General features: G+C 35.1%; 4 protein-coding genes across 5 annotated transcripts in view; 1 reads left to right on the top strand and 3 right to left on the bottom strand.

The window, feature by feature from the left end:
- Positions 1 to 294: 294 nt before the first annotated feature.
- Positions 295 to 4,215, top strand: LOC125852907 (probably inactive leucine-rich repeat receptor-like protein kinase At3g28040). The gene is made up of 2 exons (XM_049532582.1): positions 295 to 2,273; positions 2,555 to 4,215. The coding sequence occupies exons 1-2, from the start codon at positions 730 to 732 to the stop codon at positions 4,044 to 4,046; spliced, it is 3,036 nt and encodes a 1,011-aa protein (XP_049388539.1). The 5' UTR covers positions 295 to 729; the 3' UTR covers positions 4,047 to 4,215.
- An 837-nt stretch (positions 4,216 to 5,052) lies between these two features.
- LOC125852931 (eukaryotic translation initiation factor 3 subunit H-like) lies at positions 5,053 to 10,739 on the bottom strand. The gene is made up of 12 exons (XM_049532617.1): positions 10,576 to 10,739; positions 10,398 to 10,480; positions 8,617 to 8,733; positions 8,425 to 8,528; positions 7,811 to 7,877; positions 6,894 to 7,027; positions 6,729 to 6,777; positions 6,230 to 6,301; positions 6,044 to 6,145; positions 5,896 to 5,963; positions 5,550 to 5,702; positions 5,053 to 5,403 (listed from the first exon to the last, which is right to left on the bottom strand). The coding sequence occupies exons 1-12, from the start codon at positions 10,583 to 10,585 to the stop codon at positions 5,346 to 5,348; spliced, it is 1,017 nt and encodes a 338-aa protein (XP_049388574.1). The 5' UTR covers positions 10,586 to 10,739; the 3' UTR covers positions 5,053 to 5,345.
- A 3,276-nt stretch (positions 10,740 to 14,015) lies between these two features.
- LOC125852921 (probable polygalacturonase At1g80170) lies at positions 14,016 to 17,579 on the bottom strand. Its single transcript, XM_049532607.1, has 9 exons — positions 17,274 to 17,579; positions 16,579 to 16,707; positions 16,323 to 16,493; positions 15,806 to 15,826; positions 15,503 to 15,710; positions 15,118 to 15,199; positions 14,792 to 14,900; positions 14,592 to 14,708; positions 14,016 to 14,471 (listed from the first exon to the last, which is right to left on the bottom strand). Exons 1-9 carry the CDS (start codon positions 17,523 to 17,525, stop codon positions 14,190 to 14,192), a joined length of 1,371 nt encoding a protein of 456 aa, XP_049388564.1. The 5' UTR covers positions 17,526 to 17,579; the 3' UTR covers positions 14,016 to 14,189.
- Positions 17,580 to 18,749: 1,170 nt separating this feature from the next.
- Positions 18,750 to 24,841, bottom strand: part of LOC125852910 (histone-lysine N-methyltransferase ATX2-like) — a 44,182-nt gene continuing 38,090 nt past the window's right edge. For both annotated transcript variants that reach the window (XR_007445085.1, XR_007445086.1), the window contains 2 exons: positions 23,546 to 23,637; positions 18,750 to 19,013 (listed from right to left, as the gene is read on the bottom strand). The gene's annotated coding sequence lies outside the window, so the exon portion shown is untranslated. The remainder of the gene's footprint in view (positions 19,014 to 23,545; positions 23,638 to 24,841) is intronic.

Below are 24,841 nucleotides of genomic sequence, written 5' to 3'. Positions count from 1 at the left end.
TTATACGGTGAACAACATAGCCAGTGAGATATGATAATTAAGGTAAGTGTGTTCGCAGTCAACAATATATCCAGTGAAATTTGAAAAGGAAAGCGTGTACGCTGACTTAACACTCTAATAATAGATATAACTTACCTTCTTACGTTATACGGTCAACAACAAATCTTGTGAGGTCTAGTATGTACATAGCCTTAAAATTAACTATAATAGTAGATACAACGCATATTCTTGCTTTATACAGTCAACATAATCTAAAGAGAGTAGTGTGTACATGACAATTGAAATACTGATCCAACTCTTACTCTCCCCAACCCTTACCCTACTCTCACTCCACTTCCTCTCTCTTTCCAAGAATCCAAATATAGGTGGGGGTGATGGGGGACTAGAAACCAAAAAGGAAAGAGGAAAAAAAAACTTTTCTTTATCACTCCTTTAACTCACAAGGACCACCACAAAACGCACAAGCCCACTACACTACCAATCTTAGTCTTTATTTCTCTATCTATTATTACTCTTGTGAAATACAGTTACTTCATTTTCCTTTCCACCTTGTACACATGAATATCTAACAATAATCCCAAACTCAACATTCATTCAATGAAACTTGTACTCCATTACCTAAAATTCACACCTTTTTCCCCTTTTCATTTCCATTCCCTTCTCTAACTACTCTGAAAAAAACATTTGTTTGCTTCTCTTGTTGTAGGAACTAAAAACACCATCATAAAAATGAGATCTTTTAGTCCTTTTTTAGTTCTAATACTTCATTTTGGCTTATTGTATGGATCTTTATTAGCTGATGATACTACTATGCAGCTTAATGATGATGTTTTAGGCCTCATTGTGTTCAAATCAGCTCTTCTTGATCCTTACTCAAAACTCTTATCATGGAGTGAAGATGATAACTCTCCTTGTGCATGGGAGTTCATTAAATGCAATCCAATGAATGGTAGAGTCACTGAGCTCAACTTAAATGGCTTGAGTTTATCAGGAAAGATCGGTAGGGGGCTCGAGAAGTTGCAATCTTTAAAGGTACTATCTATATCAAACAACAACTTTACTGGTGCAATTAGCCCTGAGTTAGCCTTGTTGACAAATCTTGAAAATCTTAACTTTAGTCATAATGGCTTATCAGGGAATATCCCTGGATCTTTTTCGAATATGACATCTTTACAGTTTCTTGATCTGTCTGAGAATGCGTTATTTGGACCTGTCTCTGATACCATGTTTGATAACTGTGGTGATTCGTTACGTTATCTTTCTCTATCCGGGAATTATCTTGAAGGTTCATTTCCAAAAACAGTTTCAAAATGCACTAGTTTGAATCATCTCAACCTTTCAAGAAACCATTTTTCTGGTGACCCTGGATTTTCCGGGGGAATATGGGGATTGACAAGGCTTAGAACATTAGATCTTTCACATAATGAACTCTCTGGATTAGTACCAATTGGTGTTTCAGTTTTACATCAGTTGAAAGAGTGTTTGTTACAAGGTAATCATTTCAATGGAGATTTACCAGCTGATATTGGATATTGTCCACATTTGAATAGATTAGATTTGAGTAATAATCAATTCACAGGACAAATTCCAATGTCACTTCAAAGGGTGAATGTTCTTTCTTTTCTCAGTTTATCAAACAACTTGATAAATGGAGACTTCCCTCAATGGATAAGTAACATGAGCAGCTTGGAATACTTGGATTTTTCAGGCAATAGTTTAGAAGGAGCATTGCCTGATTCAATAGGGGATTTGAAAATGTTGAAGTACTTGAGTTTATCTGGTAACAAATTGAGTGGAAACATTCCAAAGTCTATGGTGTATTGTACTAGTTTATCGACTATTCGGATAAAAGAAAATGCATTGACTGGTGGAATTCCTGAAGGATTGTTTAGTATAGGATTGGAAGAAGCAGATTTTTCAAGAAATGAGTTAACTGGTTCCATCCCTCCTGGTTCTGGTAAATTCTCTGAATCACTTCAAGTTCTTGATCTGTCAGGAAACAATCTTACTGGAAACATTCCAGCTGAGGTGGGACTTTTCTCCAGGTTGAGATACTTGAATCTTTCTTGGAACAATTTTCAATCAAGATTGCCTCCTGAAGTTGGATACTTTCAGAATCTAACGGTGTTGGATCTCCGACACAGTGCTTTAGTTGGATCAATTCCTGGTGATATATGTGATTCTGGTAGCTTGGGAATTCTTCAACTTGATGGAAATTCATTCACTGGACCTATTCCTGATGAGATTGGAAATTGTTCATCCCTCTACTTGTTGTAAGTATATTTATTCTGATTTATCTCATTATAGTATGGTGCAGCCTCTCTATAACAGTCATTTCACTATGAGAACCATGTTTTCTGTGGAACCGATCTCTCATGTTATGTTATCTATTACAACATGTTGCTATAGCAGCAAAAATAATATCGGAACAAACAATGCTGTTATAGAGAGGTAGCAAGGGATATGTTTATTTGAAAATGAGGTTCTGTATCACTTTTGCTTTGTCTATTTTCCCTGTAGTTCTTGAATTGAATGTCAAATTTGTTAAATGCAGGAGTTTGTCACACAATAATTTAAGTGGGTCAATACCAAGGTCCCTTTCAATGTTGAAGAAGCTCAAGATTTTGAAGCTAGAGTATAACCAATTGAGTGGTGAAATACCACAAGAACTTGGCAAGTTAGAAAATCTTCTGGCTGTTAATATATCCTACAACAGGCTCGTTGGACGCCTTCCAATGAGTAGTATATTCCAGAATTTAGACCAGAGTTCATTGGAAGGGAATTTGGGAATTTGTTCACCCTTGTTGAAAGGTCCTTGTAAGATGAATGTGCCAAAGCCTTTGGTTCTTGATCCTTATGCCTATGGAAACCAGAGGGGAGGTCAAAACCAGGACGATGGAACTTCAAGAAGCAATAACAAAAGTTTCAAGAACCGTAGATTCCTCAGTGTTTCATCCATTGTTGCAATCTCTGCTGCAGCTGTGATCGCGGTTGGAGTCATGATAATAACCTTACTCAATGCTTCTGTTCGAAGGAGGATCACATTCGTTGACAATGCCTTGGAAAGCATGTGCTCAAGTTCTTCTAAGTCAGGGAGCCTAGCCACTGGAAAGCTTGTGTTACTGGACACCAAATCGTCCCCGGATTGGACTAATAGCAGTCTTGAATCAATCCTAAACAAGGCATCTCAAATCGGTGAAGGTGTCTTCGGGACTGTTTACAAGGCTCCATTGGGAGGGGAAGGAAGAATAGTAGCTATCAAGAAGCTTGTAACATCAAAAATCCTCCAATATCCTGAGGATTTTGATAGAGAAGTTAGAGTTTTAGCAAAAGCAAGGCATCCAAATCTAATATCCTTAAAAGGGTATTACTGGACTCCTCAACTTCAGCTTCTAGTATCAGATTATGCACCAGAAGGAAGTTTACAAACCATACTGCACGAAAGGCCTTCGTCTTCAACTTCCCTTCCCCTGTCTTGGTCCACCCGATTCAACATTGTGCTTGGAACAGCCAAGGGACTTGCACATTTGCACCACGCGTTTAGGCCAGCAATCATACACTACAACATAAAGCCTAGCAACATCCTCCTTGATGAAAACTTCAACCCGAGAATATCAGATTTCGGGCTGGCAAGGCTAGTGACAAAACTCGATAAGCACATGATAAGCAACAGGTTCCAGAGTGCACTAGGCTATGTAGCACCTGAATTGGCATGCCAGAGCTTAAGGGTGAACGAAAAGTGCGACGTGTATGGTTTTGGAATGTTGATTCTTGAAATTGTCACAGGTAGAAGGCCAGTTGAGTATGGAGAGGACAATGTGTTGATACTCAATGATCATGTGAGAGTTTTGCTTGAGCAAGGCAATGTGTTGGAATGTGTTGATCCAACTATGAATACTTATCCTGAAGAGGAAGTTTTGCCTGTTTTGAAGTTGGCATTGGTGTGCACTTCTCAAATACCATCAAGTAGGCCTTCAATGGCTGAAGTGGTTCAAATCTTGCAGGTCATCAAAACACCTGTTCCTCAAAGAATGGCAGCATACTAAAACATGTCACAAACTTGATGAATTTCCCTTTCTCTTTGACTTTCTATCATCCTATTGTTGTTATGTTAACCTCCTAATTTGATGTTTTTGGACTAGATAGTGATAGAGAGAGTTTTGTACTTCTCTGTCATTTGATAAAATATATGAGAGGTTGGTTCAATGACTTCAATCATGTTTGTTGTTCTTTTATGCATTCTCACTTCATTTATTTTTTGGAAGTGTATACTCATGAAAACTGAGTGAAAGTGGATACAAAATTGCAAGTAGATGGTTACTTCTGTGTGTGGTTGTTTGTAATGGCGGAGTCAAAATTTCACTTACGGGATTCAAAATATATAGAAGTACACACATCAAATAAACCAAGTGAATTCAATACCTACTATATGCATACCAATAATACTAATCATATATATACAATATAAAATCTCGATAAACCCCCCCTTATGCCACCTAGCTCCACCCCTTATTGTTTGAGCCTAAAGCCTTTGACAGAAATCACCGTATATTATATTGGGTGAAATCTCTGTATGAACTATCATTAGAGCGTCTTTTCACTGATTTTTTTCTGACGACACCAAGATTGTAGATTTAATATTCTCTTGGCTGTTAACAGAACAAAACTTTGAGATTTGGGTGTCATATTCATCCATGGACTATTATAATATGTATAAGTCAGTGTCTTTTCTATGTGATATATATATATTCAACCTACTGCCAAGACATCACAATTTTGAATACAGTTATAACGTGGTAATACACACAAACAAATAAATAGAACAAGTTTCTTTTCTCACCTCAAATTTTCTGATCAAACAGTAATTTTAAATTTGATCAGTTAAAAATAAATGACTTCTCCACAAAAGTACTTTTCGAAAAAGAACGGATTTTAAAAGCTTGACCAACCAAGCTAGTGTCCCAAGGAAAACTGTTGGGTACGGAAATTTCTACAAGTGCACAAACAGTTCAATATATGAGATGAAGCAATCATTTTAATTCATAGCAACAATGAGGGTAATTGAGAGATTTTTAATCTTCCATATCCAGACAATCGATCAAAAATGATAAGGTCATCGATACATAGATCCCTATTCCTTCTTTGTGGACTAGATGTAAATCTTCACATATATAATTCCAGGCAGGCTACACTTGATTGCCAATCACAGAAGAATATAAAAGTAAAAACTACAGAAAGAATAAGACGCCTACAGAGATAAAGGTCATTCTCTTTCCCTCTCACATCAGTAATTTAAAAAAAGAGGCACAAAAATCTAAGGTACAAATTGCGAACTCAAAACTTGCTCAGTTCTCGTGCAAAGCCTTCATCAGATGTAGTCTACTGAGGCTTTGTCCCGCAACTCTGCAAACAACATACAAACAAATTCATATCAGAAGAAACGAAGTATTACAGGCCAGAAAAAACTGGGAACAGAAAGAACATTCAACCATCATGTGTCAAGACTCAAAGATAATGGCAAACAGTAAGCAAACAAGACCACAACTTACCCATTAATCTGGTTGCAGTAATTTGAAATTTGATTAGTTATGAGAAAGCTATCCAACCGTGAAGGCTCTGGGAGTGGCTTAAAGACAGGATTAGAGGGATCCTCTTCTGGCAGTAGCTCTTCTCCTGCAGCTTTACGTGCCATGTTCTCAGTCCTGTAAAAAACAGAGGCCAGAACAAATTGTGAACAATGAAGCACCTCTAATCATAAAGAATTATAATGTACAAAGTTCACCAGAATATTAGCTCAGCAAAAGATTCAAGCTTCACTGCAAGGTGACTAAAAGCATCTGAGGGGATCTAAATAAGTGACCAACTACTCGAATATGCCAAAATAAAAAAAGATACCTCCTCTTTTGAAGCCAAGCTTGCTGCTGAGCTTGTTGACGAGAAAGATTCCGGTAATAGAATTGGAACTGCAAATAAAGTATTAGATTTAGTAAACAATCACAACACAATAAAAGGAAAGATTGACCCAGGAAGAGGAAAGACAAACCTTTTGCTGTTCCATCGACAAGTCATCCATGCATTCAATCAAAAATTCCACATTCCTCTCCAAATATGGATTGGTTGATAATTGTAGGCGTTCATAATCACACTGACAAGGAAAAAAAATTGTCAGTATTACAGTTTGGCAACATATATATATATTCAGTATTCTGCCAAACTTAAGTTACATTACCTGAGTTACAGGTGTATCGGGTTCCAATTCAGTCATAAAGGCACTAATGAGTGCAGAATTCGAAACTTTTATCTGTCAAAATAAACGAAATTAACTTCTGCTGAATTACTGACCTATGAACTATGTACCTATACTATACTAACAGCAGGCAGGTAGGATCACTACATGATAATGGTATTACTCAAAATAATGTTCAAACCAAGAAAATGTGTGGTAGCAATGTAAGTGTCAAATCTAACCTTAAAGGAGGAAGAATTATTTTCAAGACCACAGAAAAGGAAAAAAGAAAAAGGGTCCCCTAGGGAAAAAAGGCTAATGTATCAGAACTATATTTCTATTTTCTCAAACAACTGATCTCCAAATAAATACAACTGTCTCTGACATGCAAAATGGTAACAGGTTATGAAGCAGAGATCGTCACTCGAAAAAGAATCTACATATGATGACGCAAGTGCCAAAGACTAAAGAGAAAACAGAATACAGAAGGTTAGAAGCATACTGGTATCTCTTCAAAGATGTCAACCCATGAAAGATTCTTTTCTCTCAGCCTAAAACCAAAAAACAAATATCAGAAATTAAAATGCGTTTAATTTTGTTTAAACTAGTACGAACAACTATCTTGAGAGGGAAAGTAAAAAAAGGAGCAACTCAAGAATAAACATACTTCTCTCCAGTAAAGTTGTTACTCTTGTAGAGTTCCATGAAAGAATCAGAAAGCTTCAAGGCTTTCAAAGCTAAGACACCTTGGTTGGATCTAGAAGGATCATAGATTATGCAGACACAACGTTTTATATTCTCCTGCAATCACAAACATCATAGAGTCTAAGTACAATGAATTGTTCACATCAATAACAACTAATGAAAAATATAGAAGCACCTAATCAAGCCGACATCTTAAGAAAAAGATTAAGAAATATATCAGAAAGAAAACTACTTTATTTACAGTACCAAGTGTTTCATATTTCAAAAAATCAACAAATGAGGAATGTTAGTAGGTTTTCCCCTGCAAAGGATAACACATAACCTAGGCAAGAATTGATAACAGCTAGTGGCATTTGACTTTAAGATCTTTTTCATGGATGTTTGACTCAAGCAATTGATCAGAGTTGACTTTGAGCAGCAGTTTAACCCCTCAAATTCCTACATGGATTACATTTCTCATGCTACTTTTAATAAGGACTCCATATCCTTGTCTGTTGGAGCTTGCCCTGCTAGGGAACCAGACACCTCCATTATCCCAAAAGTCATTTACTCCTTCAGTACCTGTTAAGGTGGTGGGTCATTTTGCATGATGCACTGGTCTATCGGGCATAGAGCACTGGTATTTGAACTTTAAACTAAAATGGTAACACAGTTTGGAATGCCTTGGGCTCATTTAGCATCACTACAGAAAACAGTTCTACCGTGTTGTTAATTTCATCATTTCTCCCTTTTCTTCCTAGGGCCAGCAGAAAGGGGGTTGCAACATGACATTTTCTAAACTGAAAATGACTTGCAGGATAAGTGTGATATATCTATGGTCGCTGCAGGAACTGAAAAGTTCAGAATCCAACAATGAGAGATGGACAAGGAGATGGATACCTGGTAATTCATGAAGGTCTCTATCAGTTCCACTGTCTGATAAGAACCAAACAAAGTTGATTGATACCTGGAAAATAACCACCAATGAGATCCATATTATGAACAAATTAGCAATGAAGTAAACGTTAAGATGACAATAATGTAGGAAAGAAAGGTAAATAGAGCAAGCTTTACATGTCTTTCTCACTACTGTGTAATGCGTAAGACAGTTTTTTTAATGTTAATATGTATGACAGTTTTGTTACTCCCTTTTTTGATAATAACTTTCTCTTCACTGCCTTGAAACACTGTAATTTATACTGCAGAAATGCAATCAGGCCATCAAATGTTGTACATTGTCCACTTCTAGACTTTAGGTTAAAGATATACATATTCTAAGCATTTTAAGAAAAAAGGATAAGTTTATACTTAAATATAAATTAAACAGTGATGAAAGAAAATGTAAATCACACAGTACCACCAGCCCAAAGAAAGAATGTTTTCCTGAATAGAAGGTTAGCAATGAGTATAATAGAGAACTAGCACAGAAAAAAATAATTTCTTAATTAGAAAGAAGGAACCTCATAGTTCTAACCAGACTAAATGATGTCTTAATAGTCAAAAAGCTCCCTTACCAACCCACAGTGTTGTTGTCAACATTAACCTCCCTCAGGCATCGCATCATTTCAAGTTGATAATTAGCACCCTCGGCTTCAATCTCCTCATCTTCCTCGCGAACCTGAGTAAAATAAATGTGAAAAAGAGTTAGTTAAAATAATTTTGAAACTGTATAAAGAAGAAGCAAGAAATACCAAACTTCGCCATACCGGAAAGGGAAAACAGTTAGTGACTTCAAGAACACTCCCAACATCCAATCCAAGGAGTTGCCCAGTGACCAAAGCCGGTGAAAACTCCTGGCAATGCTTTATTATTTTCAAAATAACCTGTAGCACAGAGTTAACTTCAGGAAACTACACATGAAAAGGCAGTCAATGGATGCAGATACATTGTTTTGTATGATGAAATAAGATGTTGTATTAGAAAGGCATCAAGGAGATGCAAATTACATACACAAAAACATGGTTAACTCCTGAGAACAAAAACACCTATTTAATCAGGGAGTTAACCACAAGCAAAAGAATGGTCGCTAAGCCATATTGAGGGAGCTAATGAAATCTAAGAAGGGTAATATATCATTTACAGGGGATGCAGATACATTTTATTACTCTAAGAAGATAGAACAAATCACTTTTTTCCCACCCATTCCTGTGCAATGTCACATCTCTTGGAACATTGTATACAATGTTAAGGGTATATATTAATATTACTCCTTTGATCCCTTTTTACATGTCCTACTATGCCTTGTGGTTTGTCCAAAATAGCATGTCCACTTAAATCAAAAGGAAAAGATTTGATGTTCCACCTCTCTCAATAGAAGAAGATGCAGACGCTAACATCAGTAGAGGGAAGAATTTTGCATGCCCGGGATACTACTGAACCTCTACTAGGCTACTAACGAACTTTCACAATGATGCTGTTAGAAATAATCGATATCAGACAAGTATGGCCAAGTAGGTGCAGCAAGCTAATCCCCATAATCTTGCTCCATACTATTCTATCAACTATGTGGGTGCAATGTATGCATGCGGGGCATAATTTGTTTGGTCCTTGCAAAGATATTATCTACATTATTTTGTAGGAGACCACCAAGGTTAAAGGTAATGCAGCAATTGACATTGAGGATTGATTGCACAACTCATGGTTTAGACGAAAAGTATTCTTGACAAATGGTCATTCCCGTTGACAAAGGGTAAACAATAAGGATGGTATAGATGCATAAATAACTAGAAAAAAGAATCTAAAAGAATATGGAGGAAAGAACAGGAGGAAGGTCAACATATCAAAGACAAAGGTTGGGGAATACAAGAGCTAATACGCAGTTATAGTTAGGCAATTAGCAGGAAGTTATGGTAGCTACATTCAGTTGGCATTAGTGAAATTAGTAAGAGCAAGCTAACGCACAGGGTACGTGCTACCTCCCATCAGGTAGAAAACAGCAACTCCACCCACCAAAAGTTTAGGCAGAGGTAAGCAATTCACCTATTATTCTTTGTTCTGGGATTCGAAACTTAGCTGTCAAGAAGACTGCAAGCCACTCCCTTTAGGGCAAGAGATCACTCAGTTCTTTTCCTTTTGTTTCTACTTTTGAGTTGGATTTCTGGGATTATCACTGAACCTAACTAGGTAGCTCTTGAGCTTCAATTGGAACTCTCAACTTCTTAATCTATGATTCCACAAACTAAATACACATAAACAAAAACAAATCTTTTTAAAAAAAAGAAGAAGAGATAGTGCACCTATAGGTGAAACCTACAGGTCAATAAAGTGTGATGGGAACTATCACGTATCAGGTTCAATTCCCACAAAGAAAAACACAAAGTGATCTTTTCACATCTGTCCAAACCTTGGTGGACAGAGTTACCCATTAGCACAATGGAAAGCAGCAGGCACCCCATACCCCAGGAATCACATGTAAGGTGACCCGGACAGCACAGATATTAAAAACAAAAAAGAGATATATAGATAGATAGATAGTAGTGCGTAGTACCAGTCCTTCAATCTGAACAACTCTGAGTGGCGGCGCAACAGCCTCCTCTGTAGCTGCCACTTGCAAAAACGACCGTCCTGTAGCTGTATCAATCAAATTGAAGGGGTTAATCGCTAACTACACATATTGTTCCAAAAAAATTTACTCGTAAAGAATCAAAAAGGAAAATTGTACGTACCATTTGCCATGATGATTGAAATTGAGCAGAAAATTGACTGAATCCGAAGCTTCTCGACTTCGGAGCAATTCTACAAGAAGCAAAATCCAAAACCCTAATTGCTGGAGGAACAAAGTGAGGAGACGAGACGAAAGAGGCAATTATTATTAATGGGCCAGCCCACTTCTTGCCATATAAGGATTGGATTGGGTAAAACACACTATTTAATTTGTAGTACTTAATTATAAAAATTATTTAATTTGTAGCTATTTTGGCAAAAACTAACAAAAATATGTGTTGTGTTGTCTCTTTTATGAAAAGTTAATTTTAAATGAAGTGGTGTTATTGAGAAAACTTGAAAATATTGGTAAATTGGCATTGTCGTTAAATGATTTTGTTAGATTTGTTATTGTTTTGACAAATCGACGATTGAATTTTGTTTTTTATAATATTTAGAACTTGTATTTCAAATCTGAGCTTATCAAGAGTAGATTTAGGCTTGAATCGTATGTTTCATTGTTGAGATTTGATATAATAAGTTGTTATTTCTATGTAAAAGTTTATTCTTATGAACTTCTAGAATAAATGTTTATACGTCATCCATATGTAGCAGAAGTTTATGAGAAAATGACTAAATATGTACCATATTTAACTTCAACCATATATGTCTGAACTCCAAGTAACAATGGTTAAACATCAATAATCTGTGCCTAAAGTTCAAGCAAATATATCTAAAATTCAGTCATATGTACCTGAAGTTCACAACTATGTCACCTTTTGTTTTTTTTTTGACAAAGAATGGAAATGGTTTGGGGCGGGACATCCCCTTACCATTAAGTCATTAGTGTCAATCTTGACCGTCTTAAAGTCAAATGAGTTTTATTCATTGAGTACACGAAAAAATGACAAATAAACATAGAATGGTCAATTACAGTGTCACGTCCCGAGCCTACACCCTGGGCGGGACTGCACTCGAGAACCATTGATAGCCCCAAGTGAACCCTTGGCCTGACTTACTTACTCAGGGGAAGACTCTAAGCATTATTACAATGATCAAATGCGCTTCTACTTAACTTGTTTAATAAAATAACTTAGAACGTTTAAAGGTCAAACATTCAACTTGGCCAAAATGACAACTCAAGTCTTAACATATGAAATAATAATATAAAGACAACTGAACTACTGACTGTCTATCTATGAAGCCTCTAATAACTGAGATGGATGTCGGGACAGGACCCACGACATTCTAATAAACTAAATACTGAAAAGTAATAAAAAGGGATCTTCCGGAAGAAAGGAGGCTCACTAACAAACTCTGGAGCTCAACTAGAATCAACGATGCGCTGGATGCTGCTACTGGTTACATGTGTTTGCATCATTAAAAGATGCAAGCCAAATGGCATCAGTACATTGAATGTACGAGTATGCGAGGGGAAATCTAAAACAAGACATAAGCTTGAAAGGAACTGAAAGAAACACTTACCTTGGTTTTACTCAACTCATGAACAACTTAACTCAATATAAAGCAATAAAATACATGCAATATATAGAAAGCCTTTAAAACAGTAGAAAACAACTTAGTTCGTTAAAGAAAATGCAACAACAAACTCAACTTTAATCATATAATAAAGTAATATAGTTTCTATGGGAGTTTCTCTAACCGACAACCACCACTATGAGCCTAAGTGGTAATACTTCGTCTTGCCCACGCTGCCAGAATTGTCCTATACTTTGCCGTCATATAGAATGTCTTAACTAAGTGGATCCACTAGTCTATGCTAAAAAGCACTTAAGGAGTCATCTAAAAAGTATGATCTTTTACTACCCATGATGACTACATGGTTTATGGAGACGTGAGTTATCTGAACTCAAACTCGTCCCCATATCGGTGCTCAATACTACTCCTAAAATACTCAGCTCATATGTTTAAAAGCATAACTTCTTTCTTTGGTTTAAGATAATTACTCAAAAGTTAGCTTAAAAGCTCTCTTGGAATCGATATTCCCTTTCTTGCTCAAATGTGAAAACAATTACTCTTTAACTGAAAACTAGCTCAAAGGCTCTTTTGGAAATCAATGTTTCCTTTCTTCTTTAAATGTGAAAACATTTTACTCTTTAGGAAGACATGGTCCCGATATATACTCTTTTGAAGAAATGAACTTCAAACTTTACTCTTTACTCAACTCAAAACTCAAGTCTTAAAACAAAGTTGAAACATTTGAAAAAGACTTTTGGAAGATTCTATGAACTTCTCTTGACTTCACTCTTAACTTCTCTTGACTTCACTCTTAATTTTCCTTGAATTGAATTATGGATTCAAGGATTATGATTTGTGATAGGAAATATCTCATGATGTTTAGGAGTGTTTTTAGATAGCTAAACATGAGAAAAAATCAAGAAATCATTGTCTGAAAGTAGGTCTGCGACGGGGAGATACATTTAATTATTTGATCGCGAAATAAAATTTTGAGGCAGAACAGTCCGTGACCGCTCCGCGACGCGAAGAAACTTTTCCCAAATCTGAGAAGCAGGTCCGCACGGCCCCACTGCCCAGATTTGCCCGACTTTTTTCTTCTTTGTTTTTCAGTCTCAATTCACCTAAACTCGACTATTTTTCTCAAGTTCTCTTTAAATTCAGATACCCAGCATATATACCCAAGAACCTAACTCAAAACAACTCTAAAACTCGACGTAAAGATCTCAGGATCCGACACCTTGATAAAATATTACCCTCATGATTAGACCTCAATTCAGCCCAATTCAAGAACGAAAGTAAATTCAAGAACACACATCAAGAACATTCAAACTTTCAACTTTTAGGACGAATTCATGCTGAATTAAACATGTTTAGCGCGTGGGTGAACGAACCCAACGTTGAGTGAACTCACATACCTCGTAGGGATCACCCCTTGACGAAATCCACAAGCGATTCTTGAAGATCTTGACGATTTTTGCTCCTTCTCCTCTTCTTTTTCTCTTCTCTAAAACCCCAACTCAATATTGTAAAAGCATAAACTGAATCCTATCAGTTTAGACCCCAATTAATTACCAAAAACGAAATGAAGTCATGGGGTATGGAAAAGACCATAATGCCCTTCTAAAATTCGGGTTACACTTTCCTTATTTGAACAACCCAACTTCAAATGGGCATATCTCACTCATACGAACTCGGAATCGCGCAAACTCAGTGGCGTTGGAAAGATTATTCCAAGATCTTTCCTAAAATATCTGGAAACACACCTAAATCATCCTGAGCTAGGAGTTATGGTTGGTTGAAGTCGAAGAAAAACTCAAACTGAACATACTTAAATTTTCTAGATTTTTTTTTTCTTTCCAAAAACAACTTTTTCTAGTTCTTTCAAAAAGCGAGGTGTTACATATAGAACTTCTCAATCAATAAACTTTAATACAAACATAATAACTCCAATAAGTAGAAGTATATATATATTACATAAAAACATTAGCCTCAAAGGCATCCTTAGTAAAAAAAAAACAATATTTATCTAGCTTATATCTAAGCTAGGAATCTCAAAATCTGAGATAACAGAAATGAATACTTACAATACTATTTGCTTTGTAACCATCAAAATATATGCTTCAATATTCATTATAGATTGAAGACAAATGAACCTAAATCATAGTTCATCATGAACATTACATTCTTCAATTTTCTGCTCAATTTTCTTGTCATTTGAGTTAAGACACTCTGCTTCTGGATGAACATAACCAGCTATAATTCCCGTGGCGGAGTTACAGTATACTTCAGCAGTGCCATCTCTTGCCTCTAAGTTAACATTGTCCAGAGTAATATGGCTACAAGGCACAGTGTCACTACACGCGAATTTCATCGCCTTTTTGCTCTTTGTTGTTCCACTAACGTTACGATAGAGTACTTCACTTATCTCTACTGCAGATGTCTGTAATGTCAAAATAAACAACACACATTTTGTCATACTTCTCTTTCAAGTTGAGAGATATTCTTTTTGAAACAGACTCAAAAGGAAAGTAAGACAAACACGTTGAAACAGAGGGAGTACCTGATTTTGACAAGGCTTTTGTGAGTCGCAATAGAATTGATCTATAATGATTGGGTTCGAAACATCTTCCATTTGTACATTTTGGAATCGAACTGTTCGAACATAACCTGATCCTCCCTATGAACATTAAGACCTTCACGTCAGTTTTTTTTCAATTTAAATGCAATATGAACAAGGCATTACATTTTTTGTGTAATTACCTGCCATGTTTTGATTCTGAGGCCATTTGTGGTACCTTTGAGGAATGCTGTATCCAGAACTACTCTGTTCACTACACCGATGGAATCGTCCTTACCAAGGCTCCCAATGCTAGACAAGGATTAATCATGTAACAAAATCAGTATAGAAAACATACTACTTAGGATGAATCACACCAAGGCGTTTTCGAATATAACAATACATTATTTCACAATGGTCTTGTCCACAAGCAAATCAATGTTCAGCAGCGGAAAATCATTTTTGAGAACATGTTTTATTGAGATTTTTCAAAATAGATGAATACGCGAACACGTGTATAATAGACTACCTGATTCCATGGCCAGGACCACAGTAGATATTTTTCATCTTGATATTGGAACTAGCATTTACAATTGATACACAATCATCACCTACATATACATCAAAAACAAGTTAATCATATTCATTTTTTTACCATAAAACACACATCATGAAAATTGAGAATCTCCATTACACAATGCAAGTAAATCATATTAGTAAAACTTTTAAAATTGCAAAAGTAGCAATAAAGAACATAAATAACATGACATATAGGTTATGTTGCTCGGACTCTTCAAAAATGTTGCAACATTCATGCCGGATCCTCCAAAAATGCACCACTTTTGAACGATCTGACACACATTGACAATATTTTTGAAGAGATCGAGCAACATAGCATATAGAGAAAGAGTCACCTGTCCCAATTTTGCAGTCTTGGAGTACAACATTTGTTGATTCACTTATATGAATTCCATCAGTATTAGGACTATCTCCAGGAGAAGAAACCTTAACACCATTTACGCGTACAGAATTTGATCGCGAAATTACAAAATGCATCTGTTGGCTATTCTGGAATGTAAGTCCTTTCACCCTTATACCTGAGCTTAAATCTATGGTTAATGCCTGAAATTTGAAGTTAATTTCTCATTATAAGTTGATTAAGAGGTTAAGAGTAATAATAAAAGAAAGAGTAAAGAATATAACAATAATGTACTTACTCTTGGTGCTGATTTGCAAGCCTGTTATCAACAACAACAACAAAAAATTACAAAGTTAGAACATCACCTAAAAATAGTTGTATATCAAAGAGGCGAATCTAGGAGCTAGAGTAATTGAATTCCAAATGAGTGTGATCATATTATATGTATATAACAACTACGTCTCAATTCCAAATAAGTTGGAGTCTGTATATGAATCATCATTTACTATGTTGCTTCATTGTAGCTCAACTCGTGCCAATAGTATGCAAAAAAACAAAATAAATGTACTAACATAACTAAAACGTATTCCCAACCAGTTTGTATCGCCTATATAGACCTTTTACTAAGTCTACATGGATTCCAAGAAGATTGTAAGTTCTTTGAGACAACTATCGTTCACGTTATATTATCATTCCTATGTCGTCCCTTTTTGACATTCTGTGTATACATAGTTATACAGAAATCAATGAGTTCAGTTGAACATGCAGAACCCACGTAAAAAGTTAACAGGGAATAATGTGTTATGTTATGTTACATTGGACTTGTTCTTCTTGCATGATGCTTCCCACCATTTGCTGCCTGATCCATCAATAATTCCATTTCCTTGAAATGTAACTCCTGTCAAATTGGAAAACACAAGCCAAGCTTTTGGACTCTTTGGATCCCAATTTTCTGGATCACTTGGTGCTACTATGGTTCCATCAACCTGTTATAACATAATTTTGTGACTTTAATTACTGTTACAGTAAATAAAATTCAGTGATCATATGTGAAATTAATCGGATAGTAACCTGGATGATCAATCCGTTAGCACAAGGTCCATTGAACTTGGTTGCATTTACTAGATAAGTGCGTCCTGAAGGGACCATAAAAACTGATCTTCGTTTTGAACAAGCTTCTTTCCATGCATCTTCAAATGCCTGAAATAATAATACCAATTTTAGAAAGTGAAAAAAGGTGTAACTTATATTGCTCGGATCCTCTAAAAAAATGTTCACACTCATGTTCGAATCCATCAAAAATGTATTATTTATTAAGGATCTGAGCACTATAGAACACAATTGCATAAATTATATATTAGAGTCGTATAGCAGTTGATTATACAATGAGCAATGTTCTCAAGATTAAAATTATATTAACTATTAATTTTGGCATTTGCAATATACAACATTACAAACTAAAGTTATTTACCATTTATGACTATTTATTGCAATTTTAGAAAAAAAAATTACACGTAAATTTGTACTCCACACCGAAAGTACTAAGTCCATATGAACTCGGTACCATAAATCGCATGACTACAAATAATCACCGATCAAAGTAAGCTATATTAGTAATCTTGAAAATAAGATATGTGTTACCTAATACCTACTATATGTATAACATGTTAAACTATACTGATAACGTAAAAAGTCTTTATATCATTAGCGCATATAATTACCATAAATCATTTTTACCAAAAGCTAAAAACATATCAATTCCTCACCTTAGTGTCATCTGAAGTTCCATCACCAACTGCACCACAAGTATCTACATTAACAAGATTTTTATTGCCTCTACCATTTCTCCATACATCAAATATTTCATCTTCATCTTCATTATAAATTATGTCATCAAAATCTGACAAAATTTCTTCTTCAAGAATATTTTTATTCTCACCATCATGTGCACTTCCAAGAGACTCCAATAGAAAAACAAGAAACAAAATGAAGATTATTTTTGTATTTGTCTTAACCATGATGGCTTAATTCTTAGTGTTTTGTGTTTATTTTTTGTTTCTTTGCCTATGATTTTGGATAAATCAAGTGAAAACCATAGTATTAATATTTATATGAGGTGTATTTAGTGGTGAAAATTGGAGGATTTAGTGGAGGTATTATATTGCTTGGCTTGTAAGTAGATAAAAGTTGTTGCAATTTTTCTACATATCCCTACTTTAAGTGTAAGATTAAACTTTATTTTTTTGTTGAGATCTTTGCTTTACTTCTCAGAATACATAAATCCACTTTGTGATTCATTATTAGTCAAAATGCTTAATTCTCATTAGTTTTATTTTAACTATTTGTCCAGACAGTTGTCAGAGTTCAAAGGTCCACTTAATTTCAAAAAGTTCTGATATATTACATATGGTTTATATTCTTTGCACTAATGATAATGTAAAAAAATATTTAAACTATTGGATCATCGAGAGATAACTATTTTATTTCATTGATTCGACCTATATGAATGCTCTAACGATTCCTCCATTGTTTTCGAAATGAATTTGGTAAAATTGAATTTTCAGTGAAAACACAAAATACCAACGACTAGATGATAAATTCCATGCACATTAACTATAACTTCATAGATGACCTATGTGTAGAATAAGTGGGAGGTGGTGATAGTTGAAATTATTGAACCAACTCCAAAATGAAACATAAGAAAGTAAGTGGAGGAACAAACTTAAACGTGAAGAGAAAGATATACAATGTATTCTCATGCAAAACTAATATTTCGTTACATTTATGTGGCACAATTTGAAATTTGAGAGTTAAAATCGTGAATTCAGACCTGCAATCTTTAAAATTTTAAACTAAAAATTAATATATTTGACTAGACCAAGTATTAGAAAAGGCATTATCTCTCTACTACGAATAAACTGATATTTTAGCTATCAAATATTCTGGGTTAACAACTGATATTTTAGCTATCAAATATTCTGGGTTAACTAAGTATGCTACTTTAGTTACAATTATCAAACTAAGAACCAACTTGGAGAAAACATTATTGTATCTGCCAGTCGCCAGACAACACAATAACAACAACACCATTCTTTTCATACAATCTTCTCGAGTTGATTCAAATCATCATTTTGAATATGAGATTGATTTTTTACATAAACATGATCCACTGATATTCTTACTGTGAGAAATAAGATAAACAGAAAAGTAGGTTGAGAGTAAGTAACAAAGACAATGTGCTATGCTTGAGTCCTTTTATTGAGAGTTAAAAACGAAGACAATGTGTTATATGCTTGAATCCTTTTAGATACACATAATACGTCTCCCAATGTGGGATACTAACACACTTTTCTTGAATCACATTTATGTGTAATCTACTTACAGAATCAACATTCTCAAATAGATGGAATACAAATTGTATGCTATCCTGGAACACCTGAATGATGTTAACTCCATGAGCAAATTCTTCACCTTTCCTCTTAGTGTTCTTCGAGTCGCCATGCAAACTGAAAAAGTTAACTTTGTCAAATACAAGGTTTGCATGGAGTGAGACAAATAAATTATGCACTTGAGGTCCTAAAAGCAGAAAGAAAATGCATTTTACGTGACGACCAGAGATTGGAGGTTTTCACAAACTCAAAAGCTATGTGGATATATATATCAGATTCAATTGCAATCCTCAATTTCGATGACAGAGCAAATAGTTGGCTGTTATATGTAGTCTTCAAGAGGATGATTATGGAGAACATAAATAGGGCGATAAAATCCATAAAAGCAATCCAAATGCAGGAAGCAAGGGGTGCATCAAGAACCCATATAAAAAGCAGAAGAAATATTGGAACAGATACCGAAGACAAGAAAAAAAAAACTCAAGCTCTAGAGAGTTTTTAATTCAGGCTCCTCACCCCCACCCCAACAGGAAACGTCTATTGTTTGAGGCTCACAAAATGAAGTTGAAAAAGGTCGGTTTATTTTGTTTTGAGATGATTTTGAATTTTCATTATGTGTTTTTGAACCGAGGGTCTATCAGAAACATCTCAACTCCACAAAAGTAGGTTAACACCTGTGAGCATCTATCCTCTCGAGACCTTACTTGTGGTACCATAGCCCACACTAGGTATGTTGTGTTTTTCACCAAATGTATGTCTATATTCATCTACTCAAATTCTTTCCATGAAAGAAAAGAAAAAGAGTCACAATTTCTATATCCGTTCTATAGTGCAATTTTGAGGTTTATATGGAGCAACCACATTGATTTTGTTGCACAGGGGAGTCTAGTATTGGTTTTGCATGTCCGATTGCACACATCATTTTAAGGTCTTAAACATTCTCCACGAGCCAGGTTTGGTAAGTTCAGCATAATTATTCATGAGTTTAGCATGACTCATAGTGAAGTTGACCACTCTGTGTTTTATCCACCTTCGACTCCCAATTTGTGTATTTATTTGGTGGTTAATGTTTAGAATATAGGATCTATGGGGCAATTACTTAAGAGTATCTGTAAATTTAGGTCTTAGGTCTTAGGCCTAACTCACATCCCAAAAGCTAGCTCAAAGGAGGGAGGATTGCACAAACCTTATAAGGAATTCACTCATCTCATTAACCACTAATGTGGGAATTTTGTCATTCTTCAACAGCCAACCTCACACCCCGTGCTTAGCATCTGTTGCGTGGGCAATTTTAATTTTGGGGTTCCAACATTGGGTAAGACGGGTCCTACTCTAATACCATATAAAATTAGGTCTTAGGCTTAACTCACACCACATAAGCTATTTCAAAGGGAGGAGGATTGTCCAAGCCTTATAAGAAATTCACCCATCTCATTAACCATATAGGACTTTTGTTATTCTTCATTAGTATAATCTGAAGCAACATCTCTTTCAACACTTCCAAACTAAAGATTTAGGCATAACAAAGTTATTTCCGTGTATTGAGGCCACACAGTCTAGATCAAGTATTGTTATTTTACAATGAAGTATGTTTTAGAAATTCTTGAGGAGACATTAATGGCGTGTAGACCCATTAACATTCATTTGGACCCGGAGTTCAAGTTTCCATCATTTAAGGGATCCTATAAGATATTGGCAACTATAGTTAAGTTGAATTATCTCACAACAATTAGACCTCACATATTTCATTTCTCGTGAGTGTTGTATGCCAGTTTATTGATTCTCCTAGTGATGGTCATCGGGATGCAGTTGTTTGCATTCTTTAGTACTTACAATCAGCCCCGTGCAAAGGACTATTATTCGAGGATCGAAATCATGAACAAATCCTTGGATACACAAGTGCTGATTTGGCAACTTCAACTTCTAATAGACCTTCTACGTCAAGATATTGTGTTTTAGTAGGAGGTAATTTGGTGACTTAGAAAATCAAGAAATAAAGCATGGTTGCTCGATCTAATGCAAAAGTAGAATATCAAGCAATGGCTAAGGCAACATGTGAGCTAGTTTGGATTAAAAAGTTGCTAAGGGAACTGAAAATCAGCCAGATGGAACTTGTGAATGATAATCAAGTTGTCATTCATAGTGTCAAATCCGGTGTTCCATGAGAGCACTACGCAAATTGAATGGACTATCACTTCATCATATAAAAGATGATATTCTCATAGATGTTACAAAGTTTGTGACGTCAAATAATTAGCTTGTAGATAATTTCATCAAGTCAAGTCTCTCACTAATCCACGTATTAGTTACATTTACAACAAATTTGGTATATATGACTTATATGCACCAGTTTGAAGGGGTGAGGGGTTAGAATACTAATGTATATATTGTCCCGTATGGAAAGGGATTATTATGTACGATAGAGTACAACTATAAAGAGGAGTTGTTGTAATCATGTGATTTGCATCTTAATACTCCCTCCTTCCCATTTTATGTGGCACCCTTTCCTTTTTAGTCAGTCCCATAAAGAATGTCAGCTTACTATAATTAGAAACAATTTAACTTTAAAATAATCATTTTACCCTTAATGAAATGATTTTCAACCACACAAACATCTAAGGATTGTTTCAGACCACAAGTTTCAAAAGTCTTCCCTTTTTTCTTAAACATTGTGCCAAGTCAAACGGTGCCACATAAAATGAGACGGAGGAAGTAATATTTTTCTCGTGTTTTACCGTTTACAAAGGAATCTATTCTAATTGAGACAAGAAACTCACCAACATTCGGCAAGAGTAGATAACGACATGCCAACGCAAGAGGCACATTATATTGGAAAAGTCGCAAACAATTCCATGCATGTGCAGGCATGACTATGTGTACCTCGAGCCTCTGGTTCATGCTAATTGAGAAGTTGTGGTCACAAAACACAATGCACCTTAAGAATCACTCACAATCAACGAAAAATTGCACGGTGGCAAGATTCTTGCCGACATTTCTGATAAATGTACATAAAGTGAATTTTCACCAAAGTTTTAATGCCATGGACAAACAAGACAAGGAAAAAAATTAAGGGGTCATTTGGTAGCTGGCTAGGCTTTTGCAGGTATAAGTGATAAATGAATCAGTTATGAGAAAACTTATGTATAAGCAAAGTTTAGTTATTCATGTATTAATAATTCCATCTTCTATCCTGCATAAAATTACACATTAGATACCCCATAACTTATACATGTACTAATTATGCAGGTTCCTAAATTGCAAACTAAACATAGCATAAATTCTATACACAATCCTAACCAACTACCAGACATGGTATTACTTACGCAGGATCTAATACATGTATAATATTTCTCCTAACCCGTTACCAAACGACCCCTAAGTGAATGACTGAAAAAATTGTCTTACACCGCTATCGCCCTATTTTATTCTTTTCAATGTATTTAATAACATTTCTAATGTGAGACACTTATAGACATTTTCTTTTTCATTAGATCAAATAAGCTACTTTAAGATTACATACACTGCAAGTTCAGTAATAATGAGTGAATGAGAAGAACGAAGTTCAGATGAGACAAGACAGGATTGTAGTAGCAAAGTACAAACAACTTAGATATCTAGACTCGTCATTTCAACAGAATAGAATGATAGATCAAGATGTTATCAAAGAATTAAAACTAGATGAACAAATCAAAAATTGCTATCAAAGTGTCACTTGGATGCCTACCAAAGTGAAAAGTGAATTCTACCGAACAATTATAAAATCAACAATGTTATACGGGGTGATTTTTGGGTTGCTCCATCTATCCACAAGATGAGTGCTGCAAATATGTGGATGCTAAGATGGATGTGTGGTCATACAAGATTAGATAAAACAAAAAAATGACCACATTTGTTAGATTTAGAAAGAGGAAATAGCACGCATTGAGGGTAAAACGAGATGGCTTGGTCATATCATGTGTCAACCTATCGATGCACCAGCCCTTAGGTGTGAACTATGGTGAGTGTAGGTATTGAAAGGGACGAGGTTGACCTAAAATTACATAGAAAAGTTGTTTCAAAAGACATACAATTTCTTGGAATCAACACTACTTGGCTAAAGATATGACACAATGGAAGAATTTTGATTCAGATAAGTAACATATACTACATCAGTTTAGTCTTTGTTAGTATGTTAATATTGAACCTTTCACTTATCTAGCAGTACTTTAACCTTATCATAAACTTATACTCCAATACAAAGAACTTCTAATAATATTATTAATTTGTTTATATTTAATTTATTTTTCACTTTTATTTTTATTTAGATGACATGAGTTGACCTTGAATGGAGAAATATAGTCAATGAGGATTCATACAGACGACTCCAACTTTTTTAGGACTGAGACTTAGTTATTAAATAAGGTACTTACAAACTAAGTTGTGCGGACTCTTCACTTTTGATGCTGCACCCATGTCGGATTCTCTAAACATACATTACTTTTGGAGAATCTGGTACGCACTCATTGACATTTTTGAAGAGTCCGAGTAACATAGCTTACAGACACTTTCAATATTACATGCATGTCTAATGGATTTACATAATTTATCAAAACTAAATTTCAACAAGAGCTCAGTAGATGAATACATTATGCAATAGTGTGGTAATTCACCTGAGCATATGAACAAATCCGAGGCACCCAGGCTAGTCATTTGGTTCAGACTCACCCTGTAGCTTTAAACATGGATGTTCTTGACGCTGCATCTGGAGTTTGATCCCAATCAGATAAAGATAAAGATATAAATATGTGAAGAGAGCAAATCAAAAACCAAGTTAAGATTTAGATAACAGGGAATGCAGCCACTAAAAAATTATTGCGGATAATAACAATGGGAATTTTGGTTGCTAGGTGTTCAATCATCAAGTTAAAAACTTACTTATACAGTAACTAATACATCTTTTAGTAACTAGAGAAGTGATCCAGATAATAAAATTACTTTAAGAAGATTGAACTTTAGGAGAAAATAAAAATTGCACACATGAAAAGATTTGACCATAGTTGAACATAACTGAGAAGTCATAAAAGGGAGCATGCTCAGAAATGCATTACTTCTACCATTTGAAATTGATTATAAAGATTCCAATTACTTTCCAATAGAGATATGAGAAGGGCAGAACTAACTTCAAAATTTCTTCTCAGTGATTTGAAACTGAATATAAAAATTCCAACTAACTTTCATTAGAGAGATGAGAAGGACAGAACTAACTTTAAATTTCTTCTCACTGATTTTTGAAACTGAATTTTCTTTTTGGAACTGTAACTTTAATTTTTTCCTCAATGTTGGGAAGTAATAAAGGGAAACTGAGTAGTTGAAATCTTGCAGCACATGCTACTGAGAATTAATGAATAATAGCAATGTAAGAGTGATTCATGTTAAGTTCTGTAATACTGAACTCAGCGATAGGCCAACTGAAGAGCAGAATCAAGTAAACCAAGCAACAAATCTCATGTTCATAACATCTACCAAACTAATGAAGCAAAGAAGAAGCATAAATTTTGAGGGGGAGTTGGAATAAAGATAAAAATCATTGGCAACATCAACAGACTACATAAAAGCAATAGTGATGAAACTAAGTGGAAAATTCAATTAAAGCATTCACTTTGTCAAGATACTCCTTCAACATTTACATTAGAAGTCCAAAACATGCCTAGTGAAGTTATATCTAGGATACATAAGATCACCTGTGCTTTTTTACTTTATGCACTTCATGAAAAAACAGAAATTGCACAATTTGAAACCTCTTTCAAGTAAGTTTTTGATGCACCAATCATAATCATTGATCAGTATTTCATGATCTTTGTGGCCTTGTTGTATCACTATAATTTATCGTCCTATTCTTCAACCTCTCAGTCCGGCTCCATCTAAAGTTGACACCAAGAAGATATAGACTTCAATATACAACAAAT

This window comes from Solanum stenotomum, unplaced genomic scaffold, assembly GCF_019186545.1.
Source record: "Solanum stenotomum isolate F172 unplaced genomic scaffold, ASM1918654v1 scaffold6733, whole genome shotgun sequence".
NCBI lineage: Eukaryota > Viridiplantae > Streptophyta > Magnoliopsida > Solanales > Solanaceae > Solanum > Solanum stenotomum.
Note: the sequence above shows the minus strand (reverse complement) of the source record. Positions and strands in the feature narration are given on the sequence as shown.